Source organism: Myxocyprinus asiaticus, chromosome 38 (assembly GCF_019703515.2).
Source record: "Myxocyprinus asiaticus isolate MX2 ecotype Aquarium Trade chromosome 38, UBuf_Myxa_2, whole genome shotgun sequence".
Taxonomy (NCBI): Eukaryota; Metazoa; Chordata; class Actinopteri; order Cypriniformes; family Catostomidae; genus Myxocyprinus; species Myxocyprinus asiaticus.
The window spans coordinates 34,131-59,765 of NC_059381.1; the positions used below are offsets into that span (position 1 = coordinate 34,131).

Here is a 25,635-nt window from a genome sequence, read left to right on the forward strand (position 1 = left end):
CCGCCCTGACCGTCAAAACAAAAACAAAAATAATAATTATAATAATAAATATATATATATATATATATATATATATATATATATATATATATACTGTATATAAACTCCAAAAACTCCACAGAGTTCCCCATTTCCCAAAAAACAAATCTAAGTTACCCCCTCTTCTAAATGACACTTCCTCAAAAGCCACCACCCTCCCCATCTCCGTGCACCACTCTTGAAATGGGGGCACTCCAGCCGACCTCCATCCCCTTAAAATAATTTGCCTGGTGATCATTACACTGGTCAGAACCCAATTTTTTGTGTTTATTCCCCATATCGATGACCGCCCCATCAACCAAAACACAGAGTCTGGGACAAAACAAAATCCGAGTGCCCAATACGTCACACATAAAACTCTGAAGACATGGGTTGTGTCTCCATCTTCTGATTGGCATCGCTAGCAGGTGGTGTGTCTTTAAGACCAAGCCTATACAATCTAGAGGGGGTCCAACAGAATCAATGTAAAATCTTAAATTGCATAAGGTTCACCCTTGCATCTCTAGATGCAGACTTGATGTTTTTTTAGAATCCTAGCCCACACCCCCTCCTCCAGTACCAAGTTTAAATCTTTCTCCCATAATCTCTTGATAGAAGTTAAAGCTCCGTCCCCCAGACTCTGAATTAGCAGGGAGTAATACACTGATGCCTCATGACCTTTTCCAAAAGCAGTAATCACCCCTCCCAGAGTATCTGCTGTCTTAGGGGGGTGTATGCTACTCCCAAAAACAATACAGAGCAGGTGGTGCAGCTGGGAATACCTAAAGAACTGAGATCTGGGAATCCCAAAATGCTGAACCAAATTTTCAAAGGATCTCAACACTCCACTTATAGGTCACCGAGTGTAGCAACCCCCCTCACAATCCACTCTGACCAGCAGAAAGGGGACATATTAAAATAATTAACATAATTTTTGGGTTCAGCCATATGCTCAAGATAACATTTAAATAAATGTCCCAATTAAACAATCTGGACACTTTTGTCCATACTGAGTGTAAATGCGAGATAACGGGGTGTAACTTAACTTCTCCGGTTAGATTGATAGAAAGGCTTTGCAATGGCGAAATAGGGGCAAGAACTTCCTGTTCAATACAAAACCAGGGAGGGGTCTCTCAGGTGGAAGAGACCAATAAGCCAAATGTCTGAGACTGAACACATAATAATAAAACAAAATCTTGGGTAGGCCTAGCACACCTTTATCAATCGGTCTATGTAATTTATTAAAATGTCATCTGGGATGTTTACCATTCCAAATGAAGGACTTCGCTATGCTATCAAATTGCTTGAAATAAGAGAGGGGTTCATCTACAGGGAGAGATTGTTGCAGGTAGTTGAATTTTGCAATACAATTCATTTTAAGAACATTAACCTTCCCAATCATAGATCAGAATCAGAATCAGATCAGAATGAGCTTTATTGCCAAGTATGCTTACACACACAAGGAATCTGTCTTGGTGACAGGAGTTTCCAGTGTACAACCATACAAAAACAGCAGCAAGACATAGATAATAATAAAAAATAAAAAATAATTATACACATATGTACAGACACACATACTTACATACACACATACACATGGGTAGTGCAAATCTAATACAAATCTGTTATGTACAGTGCAAAAGTTTTTTTCCTAGAGGAATGAAATGGCAGAGGAGGTTGGATGTGTTGGATAAATATAAAAAGACTAAACTGTGTATTGCACATAGTTATTGCTCAATGAGGCAGTTTAACTGTTCATGAGATGGATAGCCTGAGGAAAAAAACTGTTCCTGTGCCTGACGGTTCTGGTGCTCAGAGCTCTGAAGCGTCGGCCAGAAGGCAACAGTTCAAAAAGGTAGTGGGCAGGGTGAGTGGGGTCCAGAGTGATTTTTCCAGCCTTTTTCCTCACTCTGGAAGTGTATAGTTCTTGAAGGGGGTGCAGGGGGCAACCAATAATCCTCTCAGCAGTCCGAACTGTCCTTTGTAGTCTTCTGATATCGTAGCTGAACGTAGCTGAGATAAATGTAATGAAGCCCACCTGCCCACATCGCTCGAAAAACTTTTTATTAAAGGGTCAAAATTAACACTAACTAAATCGGACAAATTTGCTGGGAATAAAATAACGGCTGGAAAGCCATTACTGGGCAGTATGCTGTCAGAGCCAAAGCTTCGGATTTAGACCAATTAACTCTGTATCCTGAGAATTTAGAAAAGGAATTAATAATTCTGTTGAGGCAAGGCAAAGATCTAGTGGGGTCGGAGATTAATAATAAAATATCATCTGCGTAAAGCAAAAGCTTATGCTCCACACCTCCCGCCATCACCCCTGGAAAATCATCTTCCTTTCTTATCGCGGCTGCTAATGGTTCCAGGGCAAGACAGAACAATAAAGGGGAAAGAGGGCAACCCTGCCGAGTGCCCCTATCCAGAGTAAAATAATCTGAAATTAATCCATTTGTTTGTACCGCTGCTACAGGGTGTTTATAAAGTAACTTAATCCAACCAATAAAAGTATTTCCAAAATCTTAAAAAGATAATCCCATTCTACCATATCAAAGGCCTTTTCAGCATCCAGTGAAATGGCAGCAACTGGAGTCTGATCATTCGCTACTGACCACATGATATTGATGAGACGCCTGATGTTATCAGAAGAGCTACGGCCCGAATAAACCCCACTTGATATATATAAGAAACGTCATAACCTTTTAATCGGTTAGCCAAAATGACAATATTTTAACATCTAACTAGATCAGGAAAATTGGACGGTAACTCTTACACTCGCTTGGATTTTTGTCCTTTTTAAGAATCAGACTGATCCGGGCTTGTGTCTTGGTTGGCGGGAGCTTTCCAATCTTTAATGATTCCATATAAACTTCTGGCAAAAGTGGAGCCAATTCTGTAGCATAAGATCTAAAAAATTCAGCAGCAAAGCCATCTGGCCCCGAAACCTTGCCTGTTGGCAAGGCCTTAATTACCTCGACAAGCTCCTCCAAGGTTATCTCAGATTCAAGAGAATTCTTTTGCTCAGACGTCAGTTTAGGAAGATCTAATGGTTCCACAAAGTTTCTAATATCCTCATCAGTAGATGAAGACGTGGAACTATAGAGATCAAGACAGAATTCTTTAAAGGCATTATTAATATCAATGGCCAAGGTAAATATTTCACCACCAGCAGATTTCACTGAGGGAATGGTAGAAAGAGACTCTCTCTGCTTTATATATCTAGCCAAATGTTTTCCTGCTTTGTCCCCCGACTCAAAGTATGACTGTCTTGCCCTGAATAGCCAAAACTCCACTTTCCGTGACAAAATAGCATTATATCTGTATTTCAATCGGGTCAATTCTCTGAGGCCATCAGACGACATTCGGTGCTTCAGCTCTGCCTCTGCACTTTTATTATTCCCTTCCAACTCCACGAGTTCTTGTGCTTTGGATTTTTTGGTGAATGAGGCATACTGTATGATCCGGCCCCTGAGAACCACCTTAAGTACCTCCCAAGCCACGCCCACAGAGGATACTGAGGACCAGTTGGTCTCCATATAAACATTGATTTCAGTCTTTAACATTTGTTGGAATTCAGGATTTTGCAAAAGGAATACATTAAAGTGCCAACTATATGATTTCTTTTTCTCCATATGTGGCAACACCTCTAAACTCACCAGGGCGTGATCTAAGACTAAGATGTTTCCAATTGGGCAATCAACAACAGATGAAATGTGGGACTTAGATATAAAAAAAAAAAAAATCTATTCTAGAATAAATCTTATGGACTGATGAAAAAAATGTATAGTCCCTACCAGATGGGTTCAAAAGTCTCCAAATATCTGTAAGACCAAGATTTTTACACATCCTGTGAAGCATCAGTGTTGCTCTAGGGGGCTTACACACTTTTGCTTCACTATGATCAAGGACTGAATCCATCAAAAGATTAAAGTCTCCTCCCAATATTATATCATGAGGGGTGCCAGCGGCTTGCAGCATCCCTTCAAGATCTATAAAAAAGCCCTGATCATCAGCGTTAGGTGCGTAAATATTAGCCAAAATAAGACTTTGCCCCTGAATTTTTGCTAAAACAATAATTACTCTTCCTAATTTATCTTTAATCTGTTTGAGACATTTGAATTGTAGATGTTTACTTAGTGTAATGACTCCCCTGCTCTTACTTGAGCCAGCACTAAAGAAAACATGTCCACCCCATATCTTCCCAAATTTTTCAGCTTCCTGTGGGGAAAGATGCGTTTCTTGAAGAAAAACTTAATCATATTTCTTACGCTTAAGAAGAGAAATAACCTTCCTTCTTTTTATGGGGTGCCCCAACCCATTCACATTCCACATAGAGAGAGACAATCCACTCGTATTAACATTTGACATTTTGATATATGAGAAAAAATAGATTGTGTCAAAAGCAAGATTATAAAGATCACATTCCAACATTAGAGCAACAATCAAACCCCGAACTTCCCCCAGAACCAAACAAACAGAAAAAAGAAAAACATGCGCATTAACCCCGCGCACGACAGTGCCAACTGGCGTCCATCCCTCTAAACTCAAACAGTCCATGTATGCCTACGAGTGCCCCCGCAACACTTTTGCCATCGGAATGCTCAAGTCCAGTGTTTCTATACACATTTTGTGAGACAGAATTACACAACAAAAGATAATCTATAAAACAAAGTCCAGCCAATAGGCGGAATAAACTCAAAGAATGTGTAGATTCAACCACATAACTGTCCCGAAGTTGTGTTTCTCCACAAAACAAACTCCAGCCACTAGGTGGAACCAGCACAAAAAATAAATAAATAAAAATAAAAAGCCGCTAATTTTCCTCGGACAGTCAAACGAATGTTCAGTGAGCCGGCCCATTCGACTGTTACATGAGTGCAACAAATGACCCAATCACTCCAATGACTTGCAAGAAATACTCCACAAACAAACTCCAGCCAATAGGAGGCATAAGCACAAAGAACATGCAGATTCATCCACAACACTGTCCCGAAGGAGTGTTATTCCACAAAACAAACTCCAGCCACTAGGTGGAACCAGCACAAAAAGGAACAAAAAAGGCACTCAGTTCCTCAGACAGTCAAACGAATGTTCAGTGAGTCGGTCCACTCGGCTGCAACGTACCACAAAATAACTCACTCCATTGACTTTATGAAGGACATCTCTTGCTGGAGGCATGTGAATGTTTTACGGCCATCCTTATCATCTATTATCAATTTGGCCGGGAACATCAGTGCAAAAGTGACCTTCCGTTAATGTAAGAGTTTCTTGCATTCCTTGAATCGATCACGTTTCTCTCGTCAAATTCGCAAAGTCTGGGAACAAGAAAATGCTGTGGTTCTTCCAAGAAAGCCTTCCTTTACTCCTCGCCTCACGTAACACAAGATCTTTATCGGATGATCTCAGAAATTTGGCCAGAATTGATCGGGGCCTGTCTCCCTCAGCGGATCGCCGAGCTGGAACACTGCGAGCTCGCTCGATTTCCAGCTTATGGCCTGTTAACTTCAAGCAGACTCGGAAAGAGCCCGTCCAGGAATTCCACCATATTCTGACCCCCTGCTCCCTCAGGAATTCTCCATATCCTCCAGCTTCTCCCAGACATGCTCTAGATCCACTTTGGTCGCTAGCGGGTTAGCAGTGAATTCCCTCTCCGATGACTCCAGATAATTGATCCGTTTCTCAACATCCCCCACTCTTGTAATCATCTCAGTGAATTTCGTCTCCGTGGCAGTGATCGATCAACATATTACAGCAAGCTCCTCCAAGTCAGCAACGACTTTGGTCAGCATTGCCAACACGTTCAACAATTCAAGCCGAATTTCCTTCACTTCTCCAGCCAAATCGGCTCCCTGGTCTGCGGCCTTGTCAGGGGCATCAGCTTGAGCACGTAAGTGTCTTTTAATGTCTCCAGAGCTTGAGGATTTTGAATTCTTTGACATTTTGTCTTCCTAGAACAGTTATTGAACAGGGTGTATCGAATCTCACCGGTTTATGACAATAATAGTATTAAAACTAGCAAAGTGCGCAGAGCTTGCTGTTCACACGTCCGAACCTCACGTGGCGTCACATGACTCCCCCTAAATTCTTTACTTTAACATTATGTTAAGGGTCTCCGATTAAACCCACAAACCCTTATTTCTCATGAAGGAAAACAAAATAAGATTCTATGACTATTTAAAAATATGTTTCTCAACAGAAATAAATCAGGCGTCTCCTCCTGCATGTCATTAATACTGCATATATTAATGAACCCAAATAATTTGCCATTACACAAACATTAAATTAAAGTGAAACGGACAGCTTTGCTTTCACCATCAAAATAGCTTGTATTTTCGTAGGAGTTTGGCGTGAACCTCAGCAAACGGCACGTGCATCACAGCACTTCAAAACAGTTCATCTTCACATGCTCTTCAGAAGCTGCTCTGACTGCGGACGGTTTCATTTGGAGTGCTCAGATAACAGCGCGGTCATGCTAATCATGGTATTTCTATATCTGCTTAAAATTCCCTTATTTGGACAGTAAAATGTGTGCAATTTAAAGTTCACAATAATCGCAGTTTGATAATCTCAATAAGGCGATTATGTAATGCAGTTGAATGGCAAGCCTTGAGGTACTCATGTCATAACAAAAGCAAAACGGACTGGTACCTCTTCGCCTTCACATAGCAACAATCAATCAAACCACAAAAGGACCCGCAAACGAACCTCCCGAGGTGATCAGAGTTCGGTTTTGTTTGTGGGACCTTTTAGGTGGGTCTGAGATCATTTGGGTTGTTCACATATACACGTTATACCGCTCTGTGACCGTTTGGAGTGCTCAAACGAACTAGGTGTGAAAATGTCCTCTAGAGGCAAGTGTGTGTTTAAATGGTGTAATTTGACACACATCTTGTTGTCCAGTGCAGCAGCATTCACACAGCACCGGTTAACTGAACTCACTCTTATAATTCAGTTGTGATGATTTAAGTTACAGAATGCAGCTGAACTGTGTGTATGTGTTTGTGCGTGTGTGTGTTTGTGTGTGCGTGTGTTTGTAACAACTGTATTCTACTGCTGTGTGAATATAGCCACTTTTTCATTTTTTGATGAACTTCTGTTAAAAATGGAGCGCTGGGTGAAACAAATGACGACTCAATTAAACTACCGCAATCTAGAGTGCATGCAATTTTTGAGTGATCAAGTTTTACCACGTCACATTACGCCGCACGCTCATAATAGAGTTCAAACGGACATTTACAGGTATTTTCTGCCTTGTGAATCAGTCCATTTTAATATATGTAACAATATAAAAAATATACATACAAAACACTACAAAAATATTAATGTATAATACATCATTACTGGTTTAGCAGCAAGGTCTCCTCTCACAGGATTAGTGAACGACACTTGTGCCTCTGTGCGTTGCATGCTGTAATTCAGCAAACGTTAATATCCAGGAGACGACTATTCTTAAATCGGCAAAGTTATTTTACTTTCTGAACAAGTGCGGACCCGAGTATAGGTTGTTTTCTCACTCCACAGTTCTATAGAGCGCAACAATCTGGTTCCAGAAGTAAGAACTGATTTTCAACGATAACTTATAAACCGTTTAAAGACAGACCTACAATGAGCTACGAGGTTGTTCATCGATATCGTTATATGCTTCCGTTGAAGCCATCAGTCTGCGCTCTCAACTTCACTGTATAAAAATCATGTTTGATAGCAGAATTCATGGTAAACAACTACATTACCCATGATGCAGCAGAGAAAGATCCACCAATCAGAGAACCACGTCCAACGAAACCCACGAAACGTGTCTCGGAGTGACCGCCCACTCCCATGATGCACTGTGAATGATATATTGTTTCAATACTTATAATCAACAACCTAAAATCAATAGTTTTATATATTCCCATCGGTTTTTATTCAATGACATCATTCACAATGCTTCATGGGATTGTAGTTTGTGACCGATGAAAGACGGTAAGTACACAGTCTTGTATCTTTGTCTTTATGTCTGATTTTCAAATACTTTTTTGCCTCCAAACAAAGTTCATGATGTTGTGATTCTCCTCGGAGCTGGTTGGTTTGGTTCATGGCTCACAACTCTTTTATGAAGGATTTTATTAAAAGTCTATGGAAGAAATCAATGGAGAAAATACCTCCAGAACCAATAGGAGGGCACTGTTGCGCTGTATTGCAACCGAGCTCAGACCACCTCATACATATAGTCTCTGGGTTCAGTACCAGTCTGCAAAACAGTGCTCATGTAACATTTTTCATGGGAACCATGCTCTGTTTCACACTAAACTGCCAGTGTGAAAGTCATTTAAACTAATTAAACCAGAACAAAGACTATTGTGTGTGCGTGTGTGTGAAAACATGATGATATAGTTTAATTACACTTTCTCTGCCTCAACCACACAGACAGACAATGTTATATAAATAAGGTAATATCAGAGACTGCTATAGTTTTTAAATAAAGCTTATTTTAGATAGAGTTGTGGAAGACCATGTTGATCTGATCCTGTCAATCACAACCCTCCTTTAACCAAACTCCACCTCTATTTCTATTCACTTCTATCATGTGTTTACATCAGAGGATTGCTCAACGCTAAGGGTTCTTTCTATTAGCGTGGTCGAAATAGTGCATCAGATTCTTACTTGTCCTGCCAAAATTTTCTCCGGCCCCACATGCGCACACACACAAACACACAGACATATGCGCGCACACAAACAGACACAGTCACACAGACACACAGTGACACACAGAGGCACACACACAAACACACAGATACACACACACAAACACACAGATACACACACAGAGGCACAAACACACACAGTGAGACACACACACACACACACACACACACACACAAACACACAGACACACAGAGGCATGAACACACAGACACAGACACACACACACACAGTGACGCACACAGAGACGCGCACACACACACACACACACACACACACACAGAGAGACACACACACACACACAGAAAGACACACACACACAGAGACGCGCACACACACACAGAGACGCGCACACACACACAGAGACGCGCACACACACACAGAGACGCGCACACACACACAGAGACGCACACACACACACAGAGACGCACACACACACACAGAGACGCACACAGAGAGACACACACACAGAGAGACACACACACAGAGAGACACACACACAGAGAGACACACACACACACACAGAGACACACACACACACACAGAGACACACACACACACACACAGAGACACACACACACACACACAGAGACACACACACACACACAGACACACACACACACACACACAGACAGACACACACACACACACACACAGACAGAGACACACACACACACACACACACAGACAGAGACACACACACACACACACACACACACAGACAGAGACACACACACACACACACACACAGACAGAGACACACACACACAGAGAGAGAGACACACACACACACAGAGAGAGAGAGACACACACACACAGAGAGAGAGACACACACAAACACACACACAGACGCACACACACACAGTGACATACATAGAGGCACACACACAAACACACACACAGAGGCACAAACACACAGAGGCACAAACACACAGACACACAGAGAGAGAGACACACAGAGAGAGAGACACACAGAGAGAGAGACACACACACACAGAGACACACACACACAGACAGAGACACACAGAGACACACAGACGCACACAGACGCACAGAGGCACACAGAGGCACACAGAGGCACACACACAAACACACACACAGAGGCACAAACACACACACACACACAGTGACACACACACACACAGTGACACACACAGACACAGGGACACACACACAGGGACACACACACAGGGACACACACACAGGGACACACACACAGGGACACACAGACACAGGGACACACAGACACACACACGGACACACACAGGGACACACACAGGGACACACACAGGGACACACACAGGGACACACACAGGGACACACAGACACAGGGACACACAGACACAGGGACACACAGACACAGGGACACACAGACACAGGGACACACAGACACAGGGACACACAGACACAGGGACACACAGACACAGGGACACACAGACACAGAGACACACACAGAGACACACACAGAGACACACACAGAGACACACACAGAGACACACCACACTCTTTGGCTGCGCTGATGCAGATCTCTTCTGCGATGTATTCTCCCGGCGGGTACGTCAGAACACTCGTGTCATCTCTACAGTTGTACAGATGAACCAGCAGGGCGGCACTACACGTCTGTTTCTCTGATGCCGTGTCGCTGTTCACATGAGATACATTCACACATGACGATGTCTCCATGGTAACAAACGCCGTCAAAGCCATGTACACTTCACCTAAAGAGAGACAAACACACAAACAGCTTTAAAAGACACATTAATAAGAAAAACTCCCTTCAGCAAACACAAGAAATCACACATTTCACCTTTACTCAACACTAATGCCGCATTCCTCACTCAATAATGGATGCATGAATAACGTATCATATGTGTTAGCTGGTTACTTTTAAATGTAAGCTACACCTTGGAAAAATGGTCATGAATTGTCATTTTTAATGACTGAAAACGCTACTTTTGGCAAGATATCAAATGTGCATACACAAATTTTCTGCCTAAAATGGCATAAAAATGCTACTTTCGGTTTTCAGCCAAAAAATAATAATACAAATGGCTGAAAATCTAGACAGTAAATCTGTACAGAAACTGTTACTTTAAAATCCAGCAACAGAAACTCACATGGAGAAAAAGCATTGTTTATGTTAAAAGTCCACATCCCAAATGTGAATTGATTGCTCTCATGGTCATTAGTGCATTAATTAAAGAGCGTTTTTCATTGCTCGTGTGTGAACTCGCCTACAGACACAAACTCAAAGTTCTTCCTGGATTGTTCCCCCAAAATAAAAGCCAGAGGGTTTTAAAGTCAGGAAATTACAACTGAAATTGTATTATTGTATAATACATTACTTTTCTGATCATTAACAATAATATAATAGTATATTATAAATTACAATAATATGTAAATTGTATAACGTGACACCCAATCACAACTAAAAGAGATCCACTAAAAACCCATTCCACATACAATGTGCCAACAGATTCATGTTCACTGAAGAGTTTCACTGGAATCACGGTTCATTTTGCTGCTACATTATCCAGTAAAGTATTTAACAACAAAGGTTTTCTTAATAGGCTACAAATTTTTTAGGTTATTTATTTATTTGTCTGATCTATTTTATAATCAAATGTGTAGTTACAAAAAAAATGGTTCTGGTGCATCCCTAACCCTAACATTTAAAATGCAATTATTACAAAGTTCATCATTTTCAGCCCAGTGTGACCAGATTTTTTTATTTAGACCAATAATTTTAATTTCTGTGCATCACTTAAATGTACACTAAATGGTACTAACGTCTTCAAAAACTGGTATACTTTACACCGGTTCTTTAATGAGACTTCAGGGAATCAATAAACATCATATGATTCTGATGCTTTACATTCCAACATCACTAAATCCAGACAAATACTTGTGTTTGTAAGTGTCGACTGGCTGCAGTGCAAAGAACAAATTGTGGCCAGACGTGTAAAAACAACAAATTAAAGAGTGAGCAGAAACTTCTGCCATCCAGTGAACTGAACAAACACAATGGTTAACACCTAGCTAACCACAGCTGAAAAAGATCCTTACACCAATCTGGTGTTAATGTGTGAAAGTTAGTAAAACATACAGTATATAAAACAAGTGATGCCAGATGGAAGAGAAATGACAATAAATATCCAACGTGATGAGCTGATTTTATTATGAGACAAAAGGCATCACTTGTCAGTTTATAGTTTTTGCACACCGTTGAACGTCACAGCTGCTGCTTCAATCTGATTGTATAACTTTGTTTTTTAGCCTGAATATTTAAATTAATATTTAACAGAAATATTTCACAAAATTTTTGACAATATTTTAGTGTCTAGCTGGATCAGGGAAATTGGACGGGAACTTTTACACTCACTTGGATCTTTGTCCTTTTTAAGAATCAGACTGATCCGAGATTGTGTCATGGTTGGAGGAAGCTTTCCATTCTTTAATGATTCAGTATAAACTTCTAACAAAAGTGGAGCCAGTTCTGTAGCATAAGATCTAAAAAACTCAGCGGCAAAACCGTCTGGCCCCGGAGCCTTGCCAGTAGGTAGGGACTTAATTACCTCGTCAAGCTCCTCCAAGTTTATCTCAGAATCAAGAGAATTCTTTTGCTCAGTCATCAGTTTAGGGAGTTCTAATGGTTCCACAAAGTTCCTAATATCTTCATCTGTAGACGAAGACGTGGAACTATAAAGATCAATATAGAATTCTTTAAAGGCATTATTAATATCAATGGTTGAAGTAAATATTTCACCACCAGCAGATTTCACTGAGGGAATGATAGAAAAAGACTCTCTCTGTTTTATATATCTAGCTAAAAGCTTCCCTGCTTTGACCCCGACTCAAAGTATGACTGTCTTGCCCTGAATAACCAAAACTCCACTTTCCGTGGCAAAATAGTATTATATCTGTATTTCAATCGGGTCAATTCTCTGAGGCCATCAGATGACATTCGGTGCTTCAGCTCTGCCTCTGCACTTTTATTATTTCCTTCCAACTCCACGAGTTCTTGTGCATTGGATTTTTTGGTGAATGAGGCATACTGTATGATCCGACCCCTGAGAACCGCCTTAAGTGCCTCCCAAGCCACGCCCACAGAGGATACTGAGGAGCAGTTGGTCTCCATATAAACATTGATTTCAGCCTTTAACATTAGTTGTATTTCAGGATTTTGCAAAAGTGATACATTAAAGTGCCAACTATTGATTTCTTTTTCTCCATATGTGGCAACACCTCTAAACTCAGAGCGTGATCTGAGACTAAAATATTTCCAATTGAGCAATCAACGACAGATGAAATGAGGGACTTAGATATAAAAAAAAAATCTATTCTAGAATAAATCTTATGGACTGATGAAAAAAAATGTATAGTCCCTACCAGATGGGTTCAAAAGTCTCCAAATATCTGCAAGACCAAGATTTTTACACATCCTGTGAAACGTTACTGTTGCTCTAGTGGGCTTACACACTTTTGCTTCACTGTGATCAAGGACTGAATCCATCAAAAGATTAAAGTCTCCTCCCAATATTATATCATGAGGGGTGCCAGCGGCTTGCAACATCCCTTCAAGATCTATAAAAAAGCCCTGATCATCAACGTTGTGTAAATATTAGCCAAAATCAGATTTTGACTCTTCCTAATTTATCTTTAATCTGTTTGAGACATTTGAATTGTAGATGTTTACTTATCAGTGTAATGACTCCCCTGCTCTTACTTGAGCCAACACTAAAGAAAACATGTCCACCCCATATCTTCCCAAATTTTTCAGCTTCCTGTGGGGAAAGATGCGTTTCTTGAAGAAACACTATATCATATTTCTTACGATTAAGAAGAGAAATAACCTTCCTTCTTTTATGGGGTGCCCCAACCCATTCACATTCCACGTGGAGAGAGACAATCCACTCATATTAACATTTGACATATTCGAAAAAATAGATTTTGTGTCAAATAAAATTATAAAGACCGCATTCCAACATTAGAGCAACAATCAAACCCCGAACTTCCCCCCGAAATCAAACAAACAGAAAAAAGAAAAACGTGTGCATTAACAGCGCCAATTAGCATCCATCCCTCTAAACTCTAAACAAAAAAGGCGCTCAGTTTCCTCAAACAGTCAAGTGAATATTCAGTGAGTCAGTTCACTTGGCTGCAACGCGAGTACCACAAAATAACTCACTCCATTGACTTTATGATGGACATTGCTTGCTGTGGGCATGTAAATGTTTTACGGTCATCCTTAGCATCTATTCTCAATTTGGCCGGGAACATCAGTGCAAAAGCGACCTTACGTCGATGTAAGAGTTTCTTACATTCCTTGAATCAATCACGTTTCTCTCGTCGAATTCGCAAAGTCTGGGAACAAGAAAATGCTATGGTTCTTCCAAGAAAGCCTTCCTTTACTCCTCGCCTCACATAACACGAGATCTTTATCGGATGACCTCAGAAATTTAGCAAGAATTGATCGGGGCCTGTCTCTCTCAGTGGATCGCCGAGCCAGATCCCTGTGAGCTCGCTCGATTTCCAGCTTATGGCCTGTTATGTCGAGCAGACTTGGAAAGAGCCCGTCCAGGAATTTCACCATATCCTGACCTTCTTCGGCTTCAGGAATTCCAACAATACAGACGTTATTCCACGACTACGGTTCCCCATATCCTTCAACTTCTCCCAGACATGCTCTAAATCCACCTTAGTCGCTAGCGGATTAGCAGATAATTCCCTCTCCGATGACTCCAGATAATCGATCCGTTTCTCGACATCCCCCCTCTTGCGACCACCTCAGTGAATTTTGTCTCCATGGCAGTAATCGATCGACTTATTACAGCAAGATCCTCCAAATCAGCAACGACCTTTGTCAGCATTGCCAACATGTTTAACAATTCTCGCTGAATTTCCTTCACTTCTCCGGCCAAATCAGCTCCCTGGCTTGCAGCCTGCTGCTCAGGGGTTTCAGCTTGAGCACATAAGTGTCTTTTAATGTCTCCAGAGCCTGAGAATTTTGAATTTTTTGATATATTGTCTTCCTAAAACAGTTATTGAACAGGGTGTATGGAACCTCACCAGTTTATGACATAAAAAGTATTAAAACTAGCATAGTGAACGGCGAGCTCTGCACACAGTTCCGAACCTCGTGACTCCCTCAATAACCCTTGTTGATACTGGAAGTAAGTTTACCCTGCAAGGGCCACCCCCGGAAGTGAGAAACACGGAAGTGTGAGAAAGGCCTATCTCATGAAGCATTGTGAATGATGTAAATAAATAAAAATATATAAAAATACAGTTGTGCTCAAAAGTATGCATACCCTGGCAGAAATTGTGAAACTTTGGCATTGATTTTGAAAATATGACTGATTATGTAAAAACACTGTCTTTTATTCAAGGATAGTGATCATATGAAGCCATTTATTATCACATAGTTGTTTGGTTCCTTTTTAAATCATAATGTTAACAGAAATCACCCAAATGGCCCTGATCAAAAGTTTACATACCTTTGAATGTTTGGCCTTGTTACAGACACACAAGGTGACACACACAGGTTTAAATGGCAATTAAAGGTTAATTTCCCACACCTGTGGCTTTTTAAATTGCAATTAGTGTCTGTGTATAAATAGTCAATGAGTTTGTTAGCTTTCACGTGGATGCAGAGCAGGCTAGATACTGAGCCATGGGGAGCAGAAAAGAACTGTCAAAAGACCTGCGTAACAAGGTAATGGAACTTTATAAAGATGGAAAAGGATATAAGAAGATATCCAAAGCCTTGAAAATGCCAGTCAATACTGATCAATCACTTATTAAGAAGTGGAAAATTCAGGGATCTCTTGATACCAAGCCAAGGTCAGGTAGACCAAGAAAGATTTCAGCCACAAATGCCAGAAGAATTGTTCGGGATACAAAGAAAAACCCACAGGTAACCTCAGGAGAAATACAGGCTGCTCTGGAAAAAGACAGTGTGGTTGTTTCAAGGAGCACAATATAATGATACTTGAACAAAAATGAGCTGCATTGTCGATTTGCCAGAAAGAAGCCTTTACTGCACCAATGCCACAAAAAAGCCCGGTTACAATATGCCCGACAACACCTTGACATGCCTTTGGAGTGACGAGACCAAAATAGAGCTTTATGGTCACAACCATAAGTGCTCTGTTTGGAGAGGGGTCAACAAGGCCTGTAGTGAAAAGAATACCATCCCCACTGTGCAGCATGGTGGTGACTCACTGATGTTTTGGGGTGTGTGAGCTCTAAAGGCACAGGGAATCTTGTGAAAATTGATGGCAAAATGAATGCAGCGTGTTATCAGAAAATACTGGCAGACAATTTGCATTCTTCTGCATAAAAGCTGCGCATGGGACGCTCTTGGACTTTCCAGCATGACAATGACCCTAATCACAAGGCCAAGTTGTCCCTCCAGTGGTTACAGCAGAAAAAGGTGAAGGTTCTGGAGTGGCCATCACAGTCTCCGGACCTTGCCTCCACAGAATTATTAATTCCTTTTCCAAGTTCTCAGGATACAAAGTTAATTGGTCTAAATCCGAAGCTTTGGCTCTGACAGCGTACTGCCCAGTAACAGCTTTTCAGCCGGGCACCTTTCAGTGGCCCAAACAGGACATTAAGTATTTGAGTATTTTATTCCCAGCAAATTTGTCTGATTTAGTTAGTTAATTTTGACCCTTTAATTAAAAAGTTTGAGCGATGTGGACAGATGGGCTTCATTACATTTATCGATGATTGGGAAGATTAATGTTATTAAAATGAACAGTATTCCAAAATTCAACTACCTGCTTCAGTCTCTCCCTGTAGATGTCCCTCTCTCTTATTTTAAGCAATTTGATAGAATTGCAAAGTCCTTCATTTGGAATGGTAAACATCCCAGACTACATTCCAACAAATTACATAGGCCGATTGACAAAGGTGGGTTAGGCTTACACAAGATTTTGTTTTATTATTATGCGTTCGGTCTCAGACATTTGGCTCATTGGTCGCTTCCACCTGAGAGAGCCCCTCCCTGGTTTTCTATTGAACAGGAAGTCCTTGCCCCTATTTCACCATTGCAAAGCCTTTCTATTAAACTAACCGAAGGAGTTAAGTCATACCCCGTTATTTCACATTTGCACATGATTTGGACAAGAGTGGCCAGAGTATTTAATTCGGACATTTATTTAAATGTTGCCTCAAGCATATGGCTGAACCCAAAATTATGTATCAATAAGTCCCCTTTCTGTTGGTCAGAGTGGATTGTGAGGGGGGTTAATACACTCGGTGACCTATATGAGAGTGGAGTGTTGAGATCTTTTGAGAATCTGGGTCATCATTTTGGGATTCCCAGATCTCAGTTTTATATGTACTTATAGCTGCGCCACCTGCTCTGTACTATTTTTGGGAGTAGCACACACCCCCTTAAAGCAGCAGATGCTTTGGGAGAGGTGATTACTGCTTTTGGAAAAGGTCATGAGGCATCAGTGTATTACTCCCTGCTAATTCAGAGTCTGGGGGACGGAGCTTTAACTTCTATCAGGAGATTATGGGAAAAATATTTGAATTTGGTATTGGAGGAGGAAGTGTGGACTAAGATTCTAAAAAATGTCAAGTCTGCATCTAGAGATGCAAGGGTTCTCCTTATGCAATTTAAGATTCTACATAGATTTTACTGGACCCCCCTCTAGATTATATAGGTTTGGTCTTAAAGACACACCCAACTGCTGGCGTTGTCAATCAGAAGTTGGAGACACAACTCGTGCCATTTGGGGGTGTGTTAAGATTCAAGATTTTTTGGATGAAGGTGCAGAGCTATTTGTTTGACGTTTTGGGCACTCAAGTTTTGCTTTGCCCCAGACTTTGTATTTTGGGCGACGGAGCTGTCATAAATTTGGGGAACAAATTTACAAAACATTTGGTTTTAACAAGTGTTATGATTGGCAGACAAGTCATTTTAAGGGGTTGGAAGTCCAACGGAGTGCCATCATTTCTAGAGTGGTGTACAGAGATGGGGAGGGTGGCAGTGTTTGAAGAAGGGGTATCTAGAGGATAGGGTAATTTGGACTTGTTTATGGGAAAGTGGGGCAAATATTTGGCATTTTTGGAGGGCTCTCGGGGAGGGACAGTGGAGAGAGAGATGTAGAGGTTATGTGTGTGAATTATATTTGATTCATTATTATATTTTTTAATATTTGTTTTTGTGTGTCTATAATTATGTGGGACCACTGGGATGTTGTTTTGGGTAGGGTCGGGGATTGGGAGGGGGGGGTAGTAATAGAGGGGGTTAAGTATTGATTCTGTTTGTATATGTTCTTGCTTGTATGTGTTAATATAGGAATCAATCAAAAAAAATTTAATATATAAAAAAAAAAGAAAGAAAATAAGGGTTTAATCTTTGCTGTTCATATTAATCACTTATTAAGACTAGAACAATGCTAAAAACTGCTGAATAATGCTGACTGACAGCCTAGAGTGTCTTTATGGCTAATTAATGTAAAATGTAAACAGTCCTTATGTCTTATGTGAATGTAAACAGTTGGGGGAAAAGAAAATTGGATATGGTCAAAAGAACTGTGCATTAAGCCATACAGTTTAAATGCAGTGTTAGTGTCTTAATGAAGGACACAAAGATCGTTTACAGCTCACATTCTTCAGGGACTCACAATAGCCAGTCCAATAACAACACAACACCATCATCATCATCCAATGAAAAACACCCACAATACTACAACATAATACCGCACAACATCTGTACAATAGTTCATAACACAATGTAAGCTGCAGCGAGAGGTGAAACGAGTCTGTGGTCACATTACACACTACAAAAGCATGTGCTAGATTAAACACTGACATGATTTAATGTTGTGTTTGTGGGTTTCTGGAGGGACAGATTAGTTAATGACTTGTGAAAGACGCAGTTAACTCAGAATGAAACTAGTTAAAGAATATCTGTAATGGAGAGGATTTGTTCTGCAGGACAGTGTGTTACTCAATCTCCTCAAACACAATTTTAACACTCATCTTCTGAACTTTCTTTTTCCTGTCCATCTTGTTCAGAACAACATGACACAAACACTGCTGACAAAAACATGCAGACTGACTGTTATCAGGGCGTATACAGACATGCAGTCATACTGTTATCTTCAGAAGTGTGTGTGTGTGTGAGAGAGAGAGAGAGAGAGAGAGAGAGAGTGTATGTGTGAGAGAGTGTGTTTGTGGGTTTCTGGAGGGACAGATAAGTTCATGACATGTGAAAGACGCAGTTAACTCAGAATGAAACTAGTTAAAGAATATTTGTAATGGAGAGGATTTGTTCTGCAGGACAGTGTGTTACTCATTCTGCAGCTCAAAAGATCTGTGAGGAACACAAGCAGAAAATAACTGCAACCCACTAGAACCTGTTTCAACCTGCTCCATAAGAACTTTACATACAGTTGAAGTCAGAAGTTTACATACACTTTAGCCAAATACATTTAAACTCAGTTTTTCACAATTCCTGACATTTAATCATAGAAAACATTCCCTGTCTTAGGTCAGTTAGGATCACTACTTTATTTTAAGAATGTGAAATGTCAGAATAATAGTAGAGAGAATGATTTATTTCAGCTTTTATTTCTTTCATCACATTCCCAGTGGGTCAGACGTTTACATACACTTTGTTAGTATTTGGTAGCATTGCCTTTAAATTGTTTAACTTGGGTCAAATGTTTTGGGTATCCTTCCACAAGCTTCTCACAATAAGTTGCTGGAATTTTGTCCCATTCCTCCAGACAGAACTGGCGTAACTGAGTCAGGTTTGTAGGCCTCCTCGGATTGAGGTCAGGGCTTTGTGATGGCCACTCCAATACCTTGACTTTGTTGTCCTTAAGCCATTTTGCCACAACTTTGGAGGTATGCTTGGGGTCATTGTCCATTTGGAAGACCCATGTGCGACCGAGCTTTAACTTCCTGGCTGATGTCTTGAGATGTTGCTTCAATATATCCACATAATTTTCCTTCCTCATGATGCCATCTATTTTGTGAAGTGCACCAGTCCCTCCTGCAGCAAAGCACCCCCACAACATGATGCTGCCACCCCCATGCTTCACGGTTGGGATGGTGTTCTTCGGCTTGCAAGCCTCACCCTTTTACCTCCAAACATAACGATGGTCATTATGGCCAAACAGTTTTGTTTCATCAGACCAGAGGACAGATAATTGTCCCCATGTGCACTTGCAAACTGTAGTCTGGTTTTTTTATGGCGGTTTTGGAGCAGTGGCTTCTTCCTTGCTGAGCAGCCTTTCAGGTTATGTCCATATAGGACTCGTTTTACTGTGGATATAGATACTTGTCTACCTGTTTCCTCCAGCATCTTCACAAGGTTCTTTGCTGTTGTTCTGGGATTGATTTGCACTTTTCACACCAAACTACGTTCATCTCTAGGAGACAGAATGCATCTCCTTCCTGAGCAGTATGATGGCTGTGTGGTCACATGGTGTTTATACTTGCGTACTATTGTTTGTACAGATGATCGTGGTACCTTCAGGTGTTTGGAAATTGCTCCCAAGGATGAACCAGACTTGTGGAGGTCCACAGTTTTTTTTTTTTCTGAGGTCTTGGCTGATTTCTTTTGATTTTCCCATGATGTCAAGCAAAGAGGCACTGAGTTTGAAGGTAGGCCTTAAAATACATCCACAGGTACACCTCCAATTCACTACACCTCCTATCAGAAGTTAATTGGCTAATTGCCTAAAGGCTTGACAACATTTTCTGGAATTTTCCAAGCTGCTTAAAGTCACAGTTAACTTAGTGTATGTAAACTTCTGACCCACTGGAATTGTGATATAGTCAATTAAAAGTGAAACAATCTGTATGTAAACAATTGTTGGAAAAATTACTCGTGTCATGCACAAAGTAGATGTCCTAAACGACTTGCCAAACCTATAGTTTGCTAATATGAAATCTGTGGAGTGGTTAAAAAATGAGTTTTAAAGAGGCCCTATTATGCTTTTTGGGATTTTACCTTTCCTTTAGTGTGTAATATAGCTGTTTGTGCATGTAAAAGGTCTGCAAAGTTACAAAGCACGAAGTCCACGCAAAAGGGAGTTATTCTCTCCCACAGACAACATTGCTCAAGAGCTACAAAAAATGGCTGGATTGTAGTAAAGAATCTTCATCACTATGTAACACATTTACATAATGCCCGCCTAAGGGCTACTTTGGCCCACACTCAAACAAACGTAGTTATAGCCGAGGCCAGGATGAGTTGGGTTAGTGTTGTCACCATGTCGAGAAGATGCTGTTTTCTTCACTGCAAAAGAAAAACCTCTTTGTTTGGACTTCCAAAGGCAGGTGAATTGAAGTAGCAGTGGTTACTGATAATTACAAGCTGTAATGTTACGGCCGCTATCGGTAGTCCATGGCTAACTTGCTCACTAACCGGGAGTAAGCCTCTGTTCTCCGTTCATATCTCTGACAACAAAAGTTCAGCTACACCCATTCCAGCACAAGATGACTAACTTAGATGCTCTACGTGTCTTTTACTTGAAGCTTTGTTAAGTTCACAATAATCAACAGTGTACTTGTAAGAAAGCTACTAAATTAAAACTTACCGTGCTTGCGAAGGTGATTCGGGTCGATCAGCTTGTTCTTCCAAACTTTCATTATCGGACTCAAACTGGTATGGCAAAAACCAACGCCACGGTTACCATAGTTACAATAGTGTTTACAGCTGCTCAGGAAGCCTGAAAATCGGTTATGGTAAGGGGCGTTACATTTCCGACACACGCTCTACGTGGTTGACCAATCACAACAGACTAGGCCAGCTGACCAATCAAAGCCAACTGGGCTTTTCGGAAAGGGGGGCTTTAAAGAGACAGGAGGTAATTCAGAGCATTTGAGCCAGAGGATGAAAATAGGTTTAGCAGAAATGTACAGTATGAGAAAAATTATGTGTTTTTTGAACATTAATGCATGTAAATGTATTCTAGTAGACACCCAAAATAAAATCACAATCCTGTAAATTAGCATAATATGCTCTTTAATGAATTCAACCTAAGTGTATGTAAACTTCCAACTTCAAATGTATGAGCAATTCTCTGCAGTGTAAAACCATCAAAACTAAAATACATATATTCATTAAAACACTGCAGCAAGAAACACTTGACGGTAAAAGGTGATCATCAGTTTTGTCTCCCATCTTTCATGATGTGATGAGATGTCATTTAATGTCCTTCAAACTTCAGCCAATTTAAAGCTCAACACCAAACAACATCTCCAGTGAACTCAATAAGAACCGATCTGATAGTCTGGTCAATCACAACAGCAGAAATACATCCACTGATCTCCAGTAAAACACCTTTATTTCTGCTATTGTCGAACACTGACACACAGTTGAGATGTTTACAGCAAAGAGTAAAACTGAGTCACATGTTAGTAACAATCATAAACACACAGATGAGGGAAAAACCCATTAAATTCCTAAAGATTCAAACTGAAACAGAAAGCAGGAATTTACTGTAACTGTATCAAAAGGACAAATAACAATCTCCTCCAAACTCAACATAAAGATACTAAATAAACAAACAAACAAACAAACAACACCTACAGGAGTTTATTTTACGAATCATCTGCTGTTTGAGTATTAGTTAATATGTCAATGAAGTGTTTATCTATTAAAAAAGTGTGTGTGTGTTTCTGTGTGTGTGTAGTCTGTGAGTGTGTGTGTGTGTACGACTGTGTGTGTCAGTCTGTGAGTGTTTGTGTAGTGTTTAGTGTGTGAGTGTCTGTAGAAATACGTCTGTAGTCTAGTTTCCTTCCACTTTTCACACTATTTTGTTATCGACAAAGTGAAAATGCATAAAAAAAGGTTTGCCGTCTTCTGCCTGTTTCCATTCAAATGGCCTTTTATCGATAAAAATGGTGTGCGTGACAACATCATGCTTAAAAAAAAACAGTTTGTTGCATACGTTTTGGTTTTTCGCAAAAGAAATCTGCCCCCGAGCGATTTCCATATAGAAATGTGTGTTTATCACTAACTGTCATTTTAATTCCACAAATAAATGCAATCAAAAGGGAGCAGTTGCCCTTCTGATAGGACTGAAATATTGGTCCTGATGTTGCGTCTATCGCAGGTTGACACCGGTTCTGACCCGAAAGTGAATCATCATGGCCCTGTTCAAGTTGGCAACCTGCACCAAGTAATGGGGAAACTCTCAGTCTCAGTATAAGGATCATCCATCGACGTGTATATACTGTGTGCACAGATATTAAAGAAACATTGATGCTGTGTAATATCAGGGTTTACATATATGATACATTCCTGATATTCAATAGGATATTTTGAACAATCATCTGATCTAAAGCATCGCCATCACAACTGCATTATGTCCCGCATATTTGTCCAGCAACTTTTAACAACCAACTGAACTTGATTGTCATCTAAAATTAATTTTAGCGTCATAATGCATTTTATATTTTCTGAAGAAGCTCAGCTAATGCAACCCAAGGTCAAGAGGGTTAGATTTAAAATATTTAAATGTTTTAAAATGTTCAAATACTCGTTTTCTGAAAGTGAAATCAGCATTAGACAAATAGTTCTAATAGTTTATAGTCTTGATAAAAGTCTAGAACATTCTGAGAATGTCATTCAGACGACTTGTTTCATCTACAGAACAGGGTAAAGCTAATTTAAGTTTGTGTAAAGAAAAGGCATATATAGGTCTAAAATATATATATATATATATATATATATATATATATATATATATTTCGTTTGGTAATTGATTTTTTTAATTTAATGCTTTTTTCGTTTGGTAATTAATTTAATACAGGGAATATTGCCGGCATTTTTTTCAAAACTAAGCTAAACAATAATTTAATATAATTGGGCTATATGTTAGTGTTCCAGAAAAGCACACTGATGTTTTTCTGCTAGTATCGTGTATTTGTTTTAATTTAAAACATCTTTGTGCACAGAAATGATATGTGTTTTGTATTATAGGCTAATTCTATTACTTTGAATGGTGTGGAAAAGCAACTTTAATAAATAAACAGATGTGATTAAATGAATCACAAACAGTGGCCATTCATTTGTTCTCCTTGTACTTGTCGATGACAGGTGCATGATACGAGATATTTGTGTTGGCACTCCTGGAAGTGTCATGTTTGGGTTCTAGAGTTATAGGGTTAGGGTTTTAGGGTAGGTTAGGGTTAAAGGGTTAGGTTAAGTAGGGTTAGAGTTATAGGGTTAGGTTAGGGTTATAGAGTTTTAGGGTTAGGGTTATGTTAGGGTTATAGGGTTAATTGGCACTCCTGGAAGTGTCATGTTTGCTGTTCAGATCAATCCATAATCACATACAATAAACTGTGTTCAAGGATGTATACCTTGTTGTCTTGATTAACACAGGCTAATGATTGCGGTAAATTCTGTCATGTGACTCTATATTTTTGCGTTAATGCCAGTTTTCTCGACAAAGTGTTTCCAAACCAGTTTTTCACGATATTTGAAGTATCGACAGACTTTATGTGCTAGAGTTAAACGGAAAAATATTATATTGACACTTATGAAATTTTATTGATAATTTGCTAATTTGCAATAATTACATCTTTATTTTGATGCGCTAAAAGTTTTTCGCAAACAATCTTTGGATGGAAACGTAGTTTGTGTTGTAATGTGTGTTTGTGTTTATTTATTAAAGTTACTCACTCCGCGGATTCTTTGATCATGAAGACTCGATCGGAACTGGAGACCGACAGTCAGTCCCGTTAATAGCCGTTAATCTCACATATTCATCAGAATCAGATCCAGAAGGAAACAGAAACGGACTCATAACCGTCGCTCAACGCGTGCACTTCAACTCTGATCAACCCACAAACACACTCGCGCGCACGTACACACGCAGCGACGTTAGTGGGCGGGGTTTCTACTGAAACGTCATCGCGTTTTGTGAATCATGAAAATAAAACAATTAAATGGAGAGTTGAATCTCCTGCAGTGTGACGTGCTATGCTTCATTTTAAACAACTTAAAACAATATTTCTCTCATTCTTATATAATTATACATGCCGTTTTTATGAGCTCATATTAATTGACAAACTACATGGAGTATTTGTACTTTTAAAGAGTCATTTTGTTCCACCATTTAAGTCAAATGCAAAAAGCTAAAAAGATATTAAAAATGTTGACAAATTTAGTGAGCAGTAACAAGAGTTTTACACTTTCCTTTAGAGCATGGGTCGGCAACCTTTTCATTGTTATTTTCCTGGTCAATGACTGTGCCAACACGCGTCACAAACTGATCAATTATTAAACCCTTTTCAGTTAATCGCACCTGCAAAATCCTAAAACTTTATTTCCAGGTTTCATTTATATTTTGAATAGACTCCGATTTTTGAACCCCAGGATGTGGGTTTATGTTTTCTCTTTTAATTGTTTAATGTAATTTTGAGTGTGATTATAGTTTAAGAAGGGTGAACCTGCAGTATATAAATAAGTTGGAAATTAAACCCGATGTGATTTGTATTCAGGAATCATGGCTTAAACGGTGAAGGGATATTCAAGTGTAAGGAAGGATAGGGAAAAAGGAAATGGGGTGGATGTATAATCTTTATAAAATATGGTATTCCATATAAAGTGATAGGAAAAGGGTTGAATATGGAGTATGTGGTAATAGAGATTTGGGTCAAGAAGAGAAATTATGTAGTGTGTAACTTTTATAATCCATGTAGAAAGTTAGACGTAATGGAGCTTGAAGAAGTTGAAGGATTAGATGGGGAAAGGGTAATTTGGTGTGGATATTTTAATGCACATAGCACATTATGGGGTGGGAAAAAGGTAGATCATAATGGACTGGTAATAGAGAGAATACTAGAAGGAAAGAATATGGTATATTTAAATGATGGGAGGGCAACAAGGATAGATATGGCAACAGGATTAGAATCAGAAGTGGAATTAACAATTGTTTCTAGTTC

The 25,635-nt window shown here is 39.8% G+C and overlaps 2 protein-coding genes across 12 annotated transcripts in view; both read right to left on the bottom strand.

Moving 5' to 3' along the window:
- jak2a (Janus kinase 2a) overlaps positions 1-24,534 on the bottom strand; it is a 34,957-nt gene extending 10,423 nt beyond the window's left edge. For both annotated transcript variants that reach the window (XM_051676965.1, XM_051676964.1), the window contains exons 1-2: positions 24,371-24,534; positions 10,203-10,421 (exon numbers count right to left, since the gene is read on the bottom strand). In XM_051676965.1, the coding sequence (XP_051532925.1) occupies positions 10,203-10,410 (208 nt within the window). In that variant the 5' untranslated portion in view covers positions 10,411-10,421; positions 24,371-24,534. The remainder of the gene's footprint in view (positions 1-10,202; positions 10,422-24,370) is intronic.
- Positions 84-10,266, bottom strand: LOC127428538 (uncharacterized). Of its 10 annotated transcripts, none has more exons than XM_051676976.1 (3): positions 10,160-10,256; positions 10,044-10,099; positions 84-10,007 (listed from the first exon to the last, which is right to left on the bottom strand). In XM_051676976.1, exon 3 carries the CDS (start codon positions 9,576-9,578, stop codon positions 8,661-8,663), a length of 918 nt encoding a protein of 305 aa, XP_051532936.1. In that variant the 5' UTR covers positions 9,579-10,007; positions 10,044-10,099; positions 10,160-10,256; the 3' UTR covers positions 84-8,660. The 10 variants fall into 10 exon arrangements, with proteins under 10 accessions (XP_051532936.1, XP_051532935.1, XP_051532933.1 ...); XM_051676975.1 differs by having other exon boundaries at positions 10,060-10,115; XM_051676973.1 differs by having other exon boundaries at positions 84-10,019; positions 10,060-10,115.
- Positions 24,535-25,635: the final 1,101 nt, after the last annotated feature.

Bases quoted from the DNA above. Each gene is read 5' to 3' on its own strand.
- LOC127428538 (XM_051676974.1), bottom strand. From the start codon at position 9,578: ATGTATGTCACTGTGTGTGTGTGCGTCTGTGTGTGTGTTTGTGTGTGT.